Raw genomic sequence first — 15,785 nt, 5'->3', positions numbered from 1 at the left:
TAGACATGGACATGCATCTGCAGCTGTGCACGTCTATAATGTTGTATAAAGACAGAAAAAGAAAGCAACACATGAGGATTTGTTAAAACCCATGTATAGCAATTAATACGACAATTCATTTTACAGCATTGCAAACAGAACACTTCTTCACGCCCTCAACATTAACACAAATGTGTTTTCTCAATTGTTTGTTGTAGCCACCAAAAATTGGCTTATGAGTCATTTTTATCTGGAATGCAGTCAACAAGAAAACAAAAGTTAGCATGGCTGTCCTTCTCCAGCTTAATTGTAGAGCTGTGCAGACATGAAGCGATTCTACAGGCGTGATCAAGCTCTTTGTGTTTACTAATTATAGTGATGTAGCCGAAGCCTCAAAAGCTTGTGTTGTCAAGAGGGGTGTGCGCTTAAATACAGCCAGTTCCTAGCAGATAATTTTACCTGACGTGAGGTGGACAGTGTTGGCACACTTTTTCAGTCTGGTTCAATACTTTTTGTCTGGTAAAAAATGAAATCATCCCAAACAAGTTATCTAATGATATGGGGGAGTTCTCCGTCATGTGCTTCACACCGTACAGTACCAGTGTTAACTCTATAAACTGGTGTTGACTGCCTAGTGTAATATGTACTATACAAAGACTGCAATTTCATTGCATTAGGCTTGGAAGACATATTTGATAAAGAACCGCTCGGTTTAATATGAATTCAAGCAAGTCCCATAGTGAATCAGTCACCCAGTACCGAATAAGAGAAATAAATATATTGTTAAAGCCTTAGCTCACACATATATCACCTCAAGTAATCACATAAACCTTCCACACCGAGCACTGTGACCTCCACCTCCATTTCATTCTGCTTCCCAGCTCCTAAATAAAGGTGGTCTAATCTCCTGCAGGGTGTGATGACAGGTCAAAGGGTCATGGCAGTAAATGATAATAAAACAGTCGAGGTCAGGTGAGAAAGATCATGAGGTGGTCTCAGTTGATTTGGGTCACTAACACATCAGACGAAGGAACCGCTCTGCTATATAATCCCCAATATAACTGCCTATCTGCGCTAGCTTCTGCTACCACTCATCATTTCTGTACATACAGCATATAGTAAACCCCCACCGAAACATTTGCCAACACATCGCACACATCCACAATTTACCTTCCACATGGAGAACGTGTAATGTTATTGCCCTCTCTGTGACATTACTGCAGAACACACACATAGACACATACACTGGAATGTGCACATTTAAGTTAATCTTGACCTTGCAAAATACATTAAATCTACAGTTGTCTGCGCCAAGAAGCAAACTGTGATTGATATGCTTTTTCAGACCCATTTTATGCATTTTTTTAACAATCAGTGACCTTTCTAATCATTTTGCTCGATCAGCCAGGTACACAAATACCATATTGCCATTTTTCCCCCTTCCATTTACAGGCATTATCTTTGGTATAAACAGTATAAACATTTTACAGCTATGAAACATTCAGGATGCTTTCTGTGTTCAGGTCCAGTGCAACACGGTTCCGCTGGATCCAGAGCTACTACGGAGAGCAGGATGAGTGGGCCCTGGATGACATCTACATTGGCCAGCAGTGTCCTAACATGTGTCATGGGCATGGCTGGTGTGACCATGGCCATTGCAGGTCAGACGTGCAATAAACTGACTACATTCTTCATACCTCTCAGTAGCACTGTCATGTCTGAGTGTGGGCAGGCAGGAAGAGAGGACCCAAAATGCAGGACTCACTGAGGCGGAAGTAATTCAAAACACACAGCTTTATTGCTGGTAAGAAGCAGAACAGAAAAACACTAACTAAACTGGAAGAACGGAATAAGTAGGCAGGAAGGCTGGCTGGCAAACGGAGCACACAGAGGAAGCGAGGGTGAACAGACGTTAACGATGCGACACCGAGTAGGGGAAGACACAGACACTAAATACAAGAGGTGAACGGAGCAAAGAGGAAACAGCTGGGAGACACGGCTGATGTTGATTACACTGACGAGACAGGGAGAGCACAAAGCTGAACGCACTGACAAAGGACACAGACCTACAAAATAAAACAGGAAGCACACGCCAGACAGAGACAGACTCGTAAACAGGCATAATGACGTCATGGACAAACAGAGGGACATACGGGCAGAGAAGACTAAGCACAGGCAACCTAAACCAAACATAAGGGCAAGATAACAAAACCTAAACCAGAAATAATCATCATCGTCATCAACATCATCATCAGATAACTAAAGAATCAGAATATAATTGTAATCAAAACAGTATCACCAGAGAATAACTAATCCATAATGCAAAAAATAAACCAAAACATAAGAAACTCAAAATGCTGGGTCGACCCGACCCAGGAGCGTGACAAGCACCATTCCACTGGTGTTTTGTTAAAATCTGTATTAAAGTTTGAATAAAAACGTTCAAGCACTCACTTCTCTTACAGGTGTGATGATGGATTCTCTGGAACAGACTGCCAGCCCTCCTCCCCACTCTCCTCTAGCGTACTTTCTGACTTTGAGTCCCAGGATGCACTGCTCGCCACATGGCAAGAGGTGATAGGTGGAGAGGTGGTTACGCCTGACATGGGCTGTGGTGTGGTTTCTTCTGGATCATCCTTGTACTTCAGCAAGGTAGAAATACATTAAATTAACTTCTTGTGGTTTTTGCTCAGTTTACTTTTGGGGTAAAATTAAAGTAAAATTAAAACATTTGTAGTAGAACAAACATTGTAAAAAAAAAAAACCTTCCTAACACTGCAAGAATGTAGCATTTAATTTCTTCATTTTCAGCGCTCATTAGAAAGAACTCTGAGACACATTCTGTTATTGTCTTGTGTATTTAATCTAGATCTAAATCTAGATCCAGATTAAAAGTGTAGTTAATTTGTTTTTATTAAAATAATCACTTCAGAGATATGTGTAAAACTTGGCATACGCTATCCATTTCCCGATTACTTTCTAGTGTTTGCTGCCAAAAATTCCTACCCTTTGAACTCTGATTACCTCTGCTCTGCTCGAAAATATTTTTTTATTTAATTATTCAATAGCTCTGAGAAGTATTGCACATGCTTTTGATTTGATTGGACAGAGGAGATTCACAATTTTCAGGCAGCTGCACATCGCTTGTTTCACATATTGCGGCAGCCAAAAATTAGTGTCCACAGCTGGAACATTGCTTTAGCAAACAACGTCTCCTCATTCCAAGTTTGCTTACGAAGAAAATGGCAACAGATTTCCCATCTTCAACATATAATTATATATTGATTACTGGATCACAACTGGCTCCAGATACCATGTGTGGGATATATCTGATCCATCCATTCGTTTTCTTAACCACTTTTCCCGTTCAGGGCAGGAGGCGTGGCCTATCTCAGCTGTAATGGAAAGGCAGGGGTACACCTTGAGCAGGTTTCCAGTCTTTTGAAGGGCTAAAACAGAGAGACACACACTCACTTTCACACTAAGAGCCAATTTAAAGTAATCAGTTCACTTAATAAGCATGTGTCTGGACTGTGGGAGCAAGCTGGAGTACCCAGGAGTACCCACCCTTGTTTTAAAATTATGTCAGACTGTAAAGTGTGTTTCTAGCTGATCTTCCCACACTTAATATGTATTCATTTATTTGGATGTTCCTCTCAGGCTGGGCTTAGGCAGCTTGTGAGCTGGGACCTGGACACTGAATGGGCAGAGTTTGTCCAGTTCTACCTGCGGGTGGGTGGAGACTGGGCGGAGTGTAACCAGGCAGACAGCAGGGAGGAAGGAGTTCTCCTGCAGTACAGCAATGATGGAGGCATCAGCTGGGGCCTCATTGCTGAGATGTACTTTACTGACTTCACCAAGCCTCGGTGAGAAACCTGCAGAGGAAGAAAGGAGGACAGAGCTCATGAAGTGTTTGGTGGATGTCTTATAGAAAAAGAAACATGTGTAACCTGTCTCCCCTCTTTTGCAGCTTTGTGCATTACGAGCTTCCCTTGACCTCTAAAACCCCCTCCACAAGGTTTCGTTGGTGGCAGCCTCTTCACTCGGGGGAAGGCTATGACCAGTGGGCAATCGATGATGTCATAATTTTGTCAGAGAGAGAGAAACACATCATTCCTATGGCTAATCCTACTCTGCCGCAGGTCAGGAATCATCTTAAGGTGTTATTCTAGTAACTTTTAATTTGTGCTGTGAACGTGTATAGCAGCTATGGCTTATTCTTAATATGTACTAGAACATGTCAGCCAAAAAATATTAGCACAAAACAGAAAAATAAATCTGGTATCTTCTGTTTCTGAAGAACTTCTACGAGAAACCAGCATTCGACTACCCCCTGAACCAGATGAGTGTCTGGCTGATGCTAGGTAATGAAGGCATGGAGAGAGAAAACAACAACAGCTTCTGTGCCCCAACTCCCTCTGCTATGGTGTTCGGGCGCTCTGATGGGGACAGGGTGGCTGTCACCAGGGACCTGGCTCTGCGCCCTGGCTACACCCTCCAGTTTAAAGTAGGTGGAAACTACAGAAATTAAAAATGTAAAAGTTGGATGACATTAAGAAAGACATTTCAGGACACAGTGGTGGGTTGCAAAGCGGCTTGTAGCGAAGTACCCACTGTAGGAATGTTAAACCAACTTAAAGCAAATGTGAGATTTCCTAAGATGTGCAATTTTTCCCCTCTACTCCATCCATGCCAGCTGAACATCGGCTGTGAATCAGAGTTCAGTGCTTCTGCACCAGTGCTGCTGCAGTACTCCCATGATGCTGGTCGCACCTGGGCCCTGGTGAGAGAGGGCTGTTACCCAGGCACCCCGGGGGCTGGGGTCTGTGAGGGCAGCGGTCGTGAGCTGAGAGAACCAGCTGTCTACAACACTGGAGATTATGAACAGTGGACCAGGGTCACTGTGGTTATACCACGTAATGTTGCAGCCAGGTAACTATGGTAACAGGCATGTAATATGAGATGCAAAGCTGTACTACTGGGGGGGGGGGGTTCTTTAGGGGGGTTGGGAGGAGGGGGGGTGATTTGTTTTAACATATTTTTAGACTGAAAATATTTGAGAATATTGAAAACTCCAATTAAAATGGCTTCACCTGCCTAATTTTCTAGTAAAACGAGGTTCCGGTGGTTCCAGGAGAGTAGTGTGTACAGAGATGCTCCACCCTTTGCTCTGGATGGGGTCTACATCTCTGAGCCCTGTCCAAACCACTGTGGAGGACATGGTGATTGCATCTCTGGAGTCTGCTTCTGTGATATGGGATACACAGGTAAGGTAGAATTATAGAAAGGAAATTAAAAGAAAGGAAAGACAAAGAAATTTCAGGGCTTTTTTTTGTTTATTTAAAATTTATTGTCTTCATATTTTTCACAGTGGAGCAGGATAGTTGTGTCCCGTCTGTGGCTAGTCCCACAGAGCTCACTGAGGGCTTTGAGGGAAAACTGAGCCCACTTTGGCAGAGTCTCAGTGGGGGACACATCGGAGGAGGCTGTGGCATCATTGGTGAGGGCAAGGCCCTTTACTTTAACAGTCCTGGAAGGAGAGAAGCACGTACAGTTCCTCTAGACACCACCAACACACGGTGAGAGGAAAACTACAAATCCCTTTAATAATAATAATGGATTGCATTTATATAGCGCTTTTCAGGGCCCTCAAAGCACTTTACAATTCCACTATTCATTCACTCTCACATTCACACACTGGTAGAGGCAAGCTACAGTTGTAGCCACAGCTGCCCTGGGGCAGACTGACAGAAGCGAGGCTGCCATATCGCGCCATCGGCCCTTCTGGCCATCATCAGTAGGTGAAGTGTCTTGCCCAAGGACACAACGACCGAGACTGTCCGAGCCGGGGCTCAAACCGGCAGCCTTCCGGTTACAAGACGACCTGCCAACTCTTTGAGCCACGATCGCCCTTTAACCCTTTATCACCCAAGAATCAAACAGGCCGCCTGGACTAATTTTTTAATTTTAGCTGTAAAATTACAAAATAATTCTCATCTTTCAGGGCCGATGGTTGGAAAAAGAAAGGGGCTAAACACTCAAGACAGTTTAATGTGTAAAAATGTTGGAATATGAAATTCACTTTTGTTAATCTTTGCATACAGGTTGGTTCAATTCTACATCCGAATTGGCAGCAAGAGTTTAGGACCCACTTGCACCAGGCCTCGCTCCCGCAATGAAGGTAATTTTCAATCGACAGAAGCCATATGTCAGTGCTTCATGTGTTGTGTTGAGGCCCTCTGCTGGATCCACGTGGCTTGTCCTTAACAGTGCAGTCTGTAGAGAGAGCAACTCCACATCTGCTCTGATCACTTTACCACCGGCCTGTCTCCATCTGTTCCTTCTTGCTCAGTCTTTGATCAGCCTTGTGATCCAACCAGAGCTGTGCAGCTACAGATCTGATCTGTGCTATCTGTTCTGTCCATCAGCCAGCACACTGTGCATTTTTAGCCTGCAGCATTGCCAAAGGTTCAGTTTGTTCATTTCTGCTGTGTCAGATCCAACACTGCCAGCCTCCTAAACAGTTTGTCTGTTATCCTCAGGGCTGCCATTACATTATTTTGTGTTTCATTCATTTAAAAGGATCCATTCACTTTCTTGTGTGCTTTAGGTGTCATTGTCCAGTTTTCCACCAACAATGGAGTCCAGTGGCAGTTCCTGAGGGAACTGGATTTTAGTTCCTTCTTGGAGCCCCAGGTAGTGACCATTGAGCTGCCACCTCCAGCAAAGACCTCCTATACAGTGTTCCGGTGGTGGCAACCACAGCAAGGTTAGTGTGCTGACTCAGGAAAACACAGCACAAAACTGCCATATTATTAGAGAAGAAATTTGATTGGTTGATTTCTTTTTCATTTTCATTTTTTGTCCCCTTTGTTGTAGGGAAACACTCTGCCCAGTGGGCTCTGGATGATGTTCTGATTGGTATGAACGACAGCTCTAGGACAGGTTTTCACGACAAGTTCGACGGCACAACCCCTCTGAGGCACAACTGGTACCGCATTCAAGGTGGGGAGGTGACCGTGGACTGTTTGTCTTTGGACACGGCTCTTACCTTCAACTCTGAGGCCATTGACAGTGAGTCACTCAATCGTAGTGCCAGTCCTAAGCACATACACACATTTAGTTGGAGAAACACTCTTATGATTGCAGAGTTGTTGTTTTAATTGGAAGACTGTGTAAGAAACTGTATGCATGTTAAAAGAAGACTTAAGCAGCTGCTACACCAACTTTGTCAAGAGCTCCCTCAGTAAAACGCTACAAAGTCTTTGAAGCTGCTGTGTTTGTAGTGCGAATATTTCGAAGTGCGTGAATGCAAAGCAAAAGAGCTGCACTACTCAGTTGCACAAGAAGAAATGGAAAGACGTTGAAATATTAAACAACTGGAACGCATATAGTACACATTGTGATTATGATTAAGCTCATCCAATATATCGCGAACTTACTGAACATTCCTACTCACAAGTGCCTCAAACAAGCCACACAAGTAGCAGTGCAGGGACATCACAGCATATTTTATACACAACAGACTGAAATTGAATCACCCATTTACTGTGGCGCCATGGGTCCTGCATTATTAATGAGAGCAAACCTGATTGAACATCCTGCCTATTATTTATGCTTGCACCATGCTGTGAGCGGATTTACACGTAGCAGATTTACAAATAGTACATTACAACTGGGCCATTCATTACACGGCCACAGCAAGAGCAATTTGGCAACGCATCTATAAACATAAAGCTCCTGTGTGCCTGTGCGAACACATGAAACACTGATTGTCAAGCTCTTTTCTCAAAACATGACCACATTTCAACATCTACCTATTGGAATTTTTACATAAGTAATCTTTATACAATATGATAACTAAATATAATTCACAACATTTTGACATTTACAGACACTGAAAAAAATTAGTATAAGGAACTGGATACATGTAACGTTGTTCTTATACTATGCTTACAGAGAAACCCAGATATGCAGAAAGCTGGGACTTTGAGGTCACAGGCTCTTCATTCCTGCAGTTTGAGCTGAGCATGGGCTGCAGTAAGTCCACCTCCTTTTCCCACGGTGTGCGACTGGAGTACTCCACAGACTGTGGTCGCCACTGGTCTCTCATCACACCAGAGTGTGTGCCCCCAGCCATCGGCTGTGCTGGATATACTCAGAGTTCCATCTATACATCAACGCAGTACAAACACTGGAGGAGGATCACCGTCTACCTGCCTAGTGCAGCTAAGTATGTGTTTTTATGTTCTAAAACACAGTAGAGAGAATTGCTGTATTTTTCTTAAGCTACTCTTCTGAGCTACAAACTCTTGGATCTCAGTTCTCCTAGAACTCGCTTCCGCTGGATTCAGACCCATTTTACCCCTGGAGCAGAAGGATGGGCTCTAGATAATGTGCTACTTGCTCCTGGCTGCCCCTGGATGTGCTCTGGACATGGTCTTTGTGACAACGGGCACTGTGTGTATGTAAAAGCTTGCTTTTCTACACAGTTCACTCATTTAAAGTCGCTCTTTTTACATAGATGTAAATCCTTCTTAACTTTCTGTTTTCTCCGGTGCTCACACAGGTGTGACAAGGGTTATGGAGGGGCGCACTGTGTGCCTTTGGCCCCACTGCCATCTGTGCTAAGAGAGGACTTTAATGAGAACGTGCAACAGGAAACCTGGCCTGAAGTTTATGGAGCCGAGAGGGGAACTCTGAGCGGAGAGCCTCTTAAGTCTGGCACTGCTCTTATTTTCAAAGGGGTAGGCATCCTAAACACCATGCAGAGAAGAGCCAGCTGAATCAAACAGATACAGCTTGAACTCTTCAGATCACTGACATTAGAACTGACCAACAACAAACTTGTTTGTTTGCAGGATGGTCTGCGAATGATTGTGTCCCGGGATCTTGACTGCACGAGTACTCTCTATATCCAGTTTTCCTTCAAATTCATCACTAAAGGTACTGCAAAACTCACTTTTATAGCTACATTTTTGTAAACAACAAAGTAAAGTCATATGAGTATAACAGTACATCCTTTTGGTCTCTCTAGGTGTGCCAGAGCGCTCACACTCAGTGCTGCTGCAGTACTCTGTGAATGGAGGAATCAGCTGGCTGCTTTTAGATGAGTTTTACTTCCCAGCTTCAACTGACACTCTCTTCCTTCACCTGCCACTGCCAGCCAGCGCTCAGACCAATGCCACTCGGTTCAGACTCTGGCAACCCTACAACAGCGGTGAGTATGAAACCAGCACTTTCATGCTTAGATGTCGCTCATCCATATTCACTTATATTACAACTATTGTTCTCACATTTGCTTTCCCACTTGGAAGGTCAAATTTCCAGATTGAGTGTTTAATCTCCACAATATTATCCCCTTTAGGCAAGAAGGAGGAGGTGTGGGTGATAGATGATCTCATCATTGATGGCAGCTCGTTCCACAACCCCCCAGTGGTGATAGACAGTTTTGAGGAAGGCCCCAATGAGTCCAACTGGCTGTTCTCTCCAGGGGGAAACACTGGTCTCTACTGCCCCTACCAGAAGACTGGCCTGTAAGAACTTGTTGACAGTGACACTGTCATTCGTGACTGTGTTTGGGTTTTTGCTTCATCTGTGCTTTCATCGATGATGAAACATGCAAAATATAATTTTACCCTTAAATGTGATTGATGCAGGGAGGAGGATGAGTCAGCTATGGTGTTTGTCTCCAGTGAGCTTGGAGAGCACTCTATTACCACCAGAGATATTGATGTAAATGAGAACACCATCATCCAGTTTGAGGTACACTGACTTCTTGATCAAAGCAACGGTCGTAAATCTTACAGTAAAAACAAATAAATCCTGGCTTGTCATCTTCACTCATGTTGTTTGTATGTGTCTCTCCAGATTAATGTGGGCTGCACAGCTGAAAGCTCCTCTGCTTACCCCGTGCGTCTTGAGTTCTCACGGGACTTTGGTGCCACGTGGCACCTCTTGGTTCCACTGTGTGCAGGCGGACCACAACCGTCCTCGCTTTGCTCCACAGAGCTTCACCCTGCCAGTATCTATTTCCCTGGCACTACTCAGGGCTGGAAAAGGGAGGTAATTCAGTTTGGCAAACTCCGCCTCTGTGGGTAAGGACTATAACGGTTTAAATACATAACAATTTGACTATACGTATACTGTTCCTTAATGAGTTTCTTGCAGCATGCAGTCTGTTTGTGTCTGTCTCTCTGCCTCATTAATCCTTAGTTTTTTTTAATTTCATAGGTCAGTGAGGTTCCGCTGGTATCAAGGTTTCTTCTCAACTGGTTCTTCTCCTCCAACATGGGCCCTAGACAACATCTACATTGGCCCACAGTGTCAGGACATGTGTAATGGTCATGGAGCCTGTGTGGGTGGTAGTCACTGTGTATGTGACCCTGGCTACTCTGGACCTGACTGCTCTGTGCCTGACACCCCCAATCCTGACTTCCTTAAAGAGGACTTTGAAGGTATATTAAATCTTATATTTAAACTTAGATTATAATTATGGATCCAAGTCATCAGAAGTCAAGTTTATACTTTTATGGCTGCTTGGAATCACCTTCTGTCTCCATGTGAAATAGCATGTGAGCATTTTTGGGGGTTATTTCATTCACTGTAGTGAAAATTTTAAACATTTTAAAGCATTATTTTTCCACTTTTTTTACTCTTGTTATGTTAATTATGTTTCATGCATTCATGTTGTTTGCAAAAAAGTTTTGTAAGTTTGTAAATTCTACACACTTTCCACTTCCTCTTCTGTAGGGGGAGCCGCTGAACACTTCAGACTCCTGAGTGGTGGAAAACCATCCAGGAAGTGTGGGATCATGTCAAGTGGGAACCACCTGTTCTTCAGTGAGGATGGCCTACGCATGTTGGTCACCAATGACATGGACCTGTCAAATGCAAGGTATACCTACATCTGGACCAAAGAATGAATGCAATAAACATTTATGTTTTTTTCCCCAAATAACTGATCTAAGCCATTTTTTGATGAGTGGGTGATTAATTTTTCTAAGGACTTACATGATGAACTGGGACTGTTGTGGAGGGCCCCACCAACAGGCTGAACTCAGTTTTTCTCATTATTAATTTTATGTCCTTATAAGGTTATTGGTGCAAGCCAGCCCTCCACAACAGTCCCAGTTCAATGAATCGCCCTCTCCTGCATTCTTTGAATCTAGCTGAATCTCATACGTTGATTGTTGGGCTCTTCAGGTTTGTTCAGTTCTTCCTACGCCTCGGTTGTGGTAAAGCACCACCGGACCCCCGTTCTCAGCCGGTCCTGCTGCAGTTCTCTGTGGATGGAGGTCTGACCTGGGGACTCCTGCAGGAATTCCTCTTCAGCAACAGCAGTAATCAGGCTCGTCTGGTTGCCCTGGAGATCCCACTGCGTGCCCGCACCACGTCCACTCGCCTCCGGTGGTGGCAACCTTCTGAAAATGGACACTTTTACAGCCCGTGGGTCATTGATCAGGTACATTGATAATCATCCAAACAGCCATTCATCAAGTGTTTCAATCATTTATAATTAAATACTGGTTTGAAAAAAGATTATTATCTATCTAAACTATCTTAAACCTTTTAATTTACTTTTTATTCCTTCCTTGTTTGCATTGACCAAGCAAACATTTGCTTTTTTTAATCCATAGGTGGTGGTAGGTGGCAGTGCCAGTGGCTGGGGACCACTAGAAGATGATTTCTCCTCAATCGATGGACGTTCATGGCTCCTCCACCCAGGAGGGACCCGAATGCCTGTTTGTGGCTCAGACGGACCCGCTTTTGCTTTTATTGAGAAGTCCAACACACGCTATGCCGTCACCACTGACATCAGTCTGGGTCAAGATGCATTTATCCAGTTTGACTTTTCTGCCTCCTGCTCAGTCACAAACTCCTGCTACTGTAAGTACTATTAATAAAGCTATTATTGGTACAGTATTAAAAGAAAATAAGTGGAATAAAGAAATTAACCTCTTTGGTTTCTCTGCAGCTGTAGAGTTAGAATATTCCCTGGATCTTGGTTTGACCTGGCAGCCTGTGGTCAGAGACTGCCTGCCCACAAGCCCCGACTGCTCTTCGTACACTCTGCAGCGACTTCTGGTTTCTGATATCTATAACAAGTGGGGTCGTGTCACCCTGCCTATCCCGTCATATGCCAGGTCAGCGCAGGCCGGTTCTTTTATTCAGAAACAGGAACAAATGTATCATCATAAATCTACAACATTCTCTTGTGTTTGAGGGGGAAAAGAAGTGGCTGTACTGTAACAGTTACAGTACGATCTAATTCAGATGAGTCGCATTTGAAATAACAGGTGAAAAAGATAGTTCCAGTTTAGCATTTATATGTGCCAACTCATCACTCCCAACAGGCATAATATGCAGAGTAATTGGGGTTTGATAATCAAACATCGCCTCCATGAGTGGATGCAGTTAAAGCAGCAGGGAACAATAGAGCAGCAGCACTGACATGACAGAAGGAGAGAAGAGAAAATGTGCAGGTTAAATAGACTGCCAAATTAGGAAGTTGTTTTTGGTATATTACAGTACAGGACAGTGAGAAGCGTTACAGTATGTGTTTGGTATACCCTGAGTTGTCTGCTTGAACTAGCTTTTATTCTGTTTTAAATTATGTGTATCTCCAACTTTAATTTATGTTGTTAGGTCTCCAGCCACAAGGTTCCGATGGTACCAGCAGGCTCCCTTTGACAAGCAGCAGACCTGGGCTCTGGACAACCTCTACATTGGAGATGGCTGCCCAGATATGTGCTCTGGACATGGGCGCTGCCAACAAAGCTCCTGCGTGTAAGTGCCAGCAGCAGAAGGTGTTCTGTCTAAAAGCAGAATTGGTATATAGAATAATATTTGGGCTGCTTTTATTTACTCATAATTGTATAGAAGGTGTTTTTGTTGCGATGTTTAACTCATCGGGTTCACTATACTTTGAAGGCTAGCTTGTATTAGTATCTGCTGATCTGTGTCTGCAGATGTGACCCAGAGTGGGGTGGAGAATACTGCGATGAGCCCGTGGTCCCTCTGCCCTCCCAGCTGAAGGACAGTTTCAGTCGAGCTCCCTCGCTCAGTCACTGGCACGTACTCACTGGTGGGAAACTCAGCACTGTGTGTGGAGCTGTGGCTTCTGGAGCTGCTCTGCACTTCAGTGGGGTAAGTCTACAAAACACCTTTGTTGTTCGAGTCTCCGTTTTCCTCATTTTCTGATATAAAAACCATTACACAGTATGACCTGACACAAGCAAGGAATGCCTGTAACCCTTAGCTGTAAATCATCACCTGCAATAGCTTCTTTTTTTTTCTTTTTCTTTTTCTTACCTGATGACAAATTTTAAGTGGCTCCACAGGTGTTGTGGGTTCACACACATTCACCAAACAAGTGAAGGCTTCAAATCCAGGAGGAGATACAGATCCTTTGGGGATTGTGTTAGGAAACATATAATATGCAGAGCTACCCACTGTGGTGACCCCTCATGAATAAGTGAGCTGAAAGCAGCTATACTACAGGGGGCAATGCACACATGGGTGAACACAAGTAAATGTTCTCATTTGTGCAGACTTAAATTGTTAATCTTAGACAGACATGTCTCTTTCTGCACATTTTCTCTGTTTTTTCTCTGATTGTCTTTTTCTGCACTGGGTCATATTTTCATCTGAACTTTATCTGAACAGATTTTAAAGGTTAAGAAAAACAGTGCATAGTGGTGGCAAAAAAATCCAACAAAGCATCAAAAACAAAGGAGAAACAGGGAACCATCAGAATAAAAAGAAGGGATAATACAGGGACTGCAGGAGGAGATGAGATGACAACTGACAGAGACAAATAGACTAAATTGATACAGGTTGAGAAGGGTAAGAAAGGACTGGTGGACCGAGTCAGACACAAACAATGGAAAAAGGAAGAATTAGACACACAGTGGAGTAAAATAAAAATCTAAAACATGACAAAGATTGTGGCAGACTTTGCAGATGCAGTGCAGCAAACAGATGATTGAAAAACAAACCACAAAGTAACTATCTGTCAGCCTTTATGAGCAGCTGAAGTTTTCCCTAGACATTTAGAGCAGTCTTGTAAGTGAATATTTATTGGAAGGCTGATGTTAATCTGGCGACACGGCCAGAGAAAAATCATGGGAACAGCTGTTTACATCTAACATTAGGATTTATGATCGTTATTTACACCTCGTCATATTGCTTTTGTTATGTTCTGTAATTAAACAACAGATCGTGATTGATTGCATGCTGATTTTTGGATATTTATTTAAAAACATCATCCGTTTAGAAACATGATTCCAAATATCCAAATGGCTCAAATTTCTTTTTGTGTGCACAGAGCTGCAGCCGTCAGCTGGTAACAGTGGACCTGAACCTGACCAATGCCGAGTTCATCCAGTTCTATTTCATGTACGGCTGCATGGTCCCGCCGAGTAACCGCAACCAGGGCGTCCTGTTGGAGTACAGTTTGAATGGTGGCATCAACTGGCATCTGCTGACGGAAATCTTTTATGATCTGTACACCAAACCTGGGTATGTGTTGTTTTTTGGGTTTTTTTTACCTGCCCCCCATGGACATACCTGCTTGCACACAGCTGGAGAGAACCGGGATAGGTGTGAATGTCTTTATCTTATCATCTGTTCAGGTTTGTGAATGTGCTGCTGCCCCCTGCTGCCCGTCAGGAAGGAGTACGTGTGCGCTGGTGGCAGCCTCAGCATGACGGAGCAGACCACAGCGATTGGGCTCTAGATAACGTCCTCATCGCTGGCTCTGACCCGCGGGCACAGATCTCTGATACATTTGGAGGGGTGGCCTTGCCTAACCATGAGAGGGCTCCTGCTGATGGGACTTTAGGAAGGATAGGTCAGCTGAGCGAGCAGGAAGAAACGCCAATAGGTATTGTTCAATCAATCACTGCGTTTTTAATTTTTTTCTTCTCAGAAGCAACTTATGTTTTCTTCTCTTAACGTTCTTTGTTTTCAGTGAGCGATCACTGGTTGTTCTCAGAGGACTGCTCGGTGCAGCGCTTCTGTGGCTCTCCTGACGGGGTCATGGTGTGCGGAAATGCCGACGGTAGAGAGGTGTATGCTGTCACTCATGATATTGTTCCAGATAAGGGCTGGGTAATGCAGTTCAAGGTAACCACTGATTCTAAAGTAACCTGTCAAAACATTTATTTGTTTTTTGCTCTACACCTTTTGAATCACTGTTTGTTAATGTCTGTGTTTTCATTCAGATCGCTGTTGGCTGCAGTTTGCCAGAGCGTCACGCAGATCGGCAAGTTCACATTCAGTATTCAGTAGATTTTGGAGTGACCTGGAAGTACCTGGTCCCTCAGTGCCTGCCTGCTGACCCCCGCTGTGGTGGTCAGGTCTCCCAGCCGTCAGTCTTCTTCCCCACTAATGGCTGGAAGAGGGTAGTCTATCCTCTGCCTGAAAGTCTGGCTGACACGTAAGTCATTTCACGTCAACAATGCCACCGGAGCTGCTTCATGTTTAACTGCAGCACCATCACATACAGTTATGAATAAGTTACATTACTGTTGCCGAAAAATTGTATGCATGTTACTCAACGAGTCTATCTTGTCTTTTTCTTAAGTGCGGTGCGGTTCCGCTTTTACCAGCAGCACTCAGACATTCAGTGGGGTGTGGAGAACTTTTACATCGGGCCAGCGTGTGACGGTCACTGCGGGGGGCACGGAGACTGTCTGGATCAGCGCTGTCTCTGTGATCCAGGATTCACTGGACCAAACTGCTACGCTAGCACTGCTCTTAAGGTAGCTTTAATACATGTTTTTTTCCTCCCGGGAAACACA

At 44.0% G+C, this 15,785-nt stretch overlaps 1 protein-coding gene across 5 annotated transcripts in view; it reads left to right on the top strand.

Moving 5' to 3' along the window:
• Positions 1-15,785, top strand: part of reln (reelin) — a 99,953-nt gene that overhangs the window by 74,187 nt on the left and 9,981 nt on the right. For all 5 annotated transcript variants that reach the window (XM_026175516.2, XM_026175514.2, XM_026175515.2 and 2 more), the window contains exons 23-53: positions 1,503-1,640; positions 2,445-2,631; positions 3,640-3,845; positions 3,950-4,121; positions 4,280-4,486; positions 4,676-4,911; positions 5,089-5,246; positions 5,351-5,558; positions 6,084-6,160; positions 6,590-6,748; positions 6,859-7,053; positions 7,939-8,212; positions 8,303-8,443; positions 8,549-8,726; positions 8,841-8,925; positions 9,017-9,199; positions 9,347-9,515; positions 9,639-9,744; positions 9,850-10,076; positions 10,213-10,436; positions 10,732-10,876; positions 11,185-11,443; positions 11,619-11,868; positions 11,957-12,125; positions 12,628-12,768; positions 12,951-13,128; positions 14,309-14,502; positions 14,616-14,866; positions 14,954-15,108; positions 15,207-15,421; positions 15,569-15,746. In XM_026175516.2, the coding sequence (XP_026031301.2) occupies positions 1,503-1,640; positions 2,445-2,631; positions 3,640-3,845; positions 3,950-4,121; positions 4,280-4,486; positions 4,676-4,911; positions 5,089-5,246; positions 5,351-5,558; positions 6,084-6,160; positions 6,590-6,748; positions 6,859-7,053; positions 7,939-8,212; positions 8,303-8,443; positions 8,549-8,726; positions 8,841-8,925; positions 9,017-9,199; positions 9,347-9,515; positions 9,639-9,744; positions 9,850-10,076; positions 10,213-10,436; positions 10,732-10,876; positions 11,185-11,443; positions 11,619-11,868; positions 11,957-12,125; positions 12,628-12,768; positions 12,951-13,128; positions 14,309-14,502; positions 14,616-14,866; positions 14,954-15,108; positions 15,207-15,421; positions 15,569-15,746 (5,665 nt within the window). The remainder of the gene's footprint in view (positions 1-1,502; positions 1,641-2,444; positions 2,632-3,639; positions 3,846-3,949; positions 4,122-4,279; positions 4,487-4,675; positions 4,912-5,088; positions 5,247-5,350; positions 5,559-6,083; positions 6,161-6,589; positions 6,749-6,858; positions 7,054-7,938; positions 8,213-8,302; positions 8,444-8,548; positions 8,727-8,840; positions 8,926-9,016; positions 9,200-9,346; positions 9,516-9,638; positions 9,745-9,849; positions 10,077-10,212; positions 10,437-10,731; positions 10,877-11,184; positions 11,444-11,618; positions 11,869-11,956; positions 12,126-12,627; positions 12,769-12,950; positions 13,129-14,308; positions 14,503-14,615; positions 14,867-14,953; positions 15,109-15,206; positions 15,422-15,568; positions 15,747-15,785) is intronic.

The sequence above is a fragment of the Astatotilapia calliptera genome, chromosome 7, assembly GCF_964374335.1.
Source record: "Astatotilapia calliptera chromosome 7, fAstCal68.1, whole genome shotgun sequence".
Taxonomy (NCBI): Eukaryota; Metazoa; Chordata; class Actinopteri; order Cichliformes; family Cichlidae; genus Astatotilapia; species Astatotilapia calliptera.
This window is presented reverse-complemented; position numbering and strand designations above follow the sequence as displayed.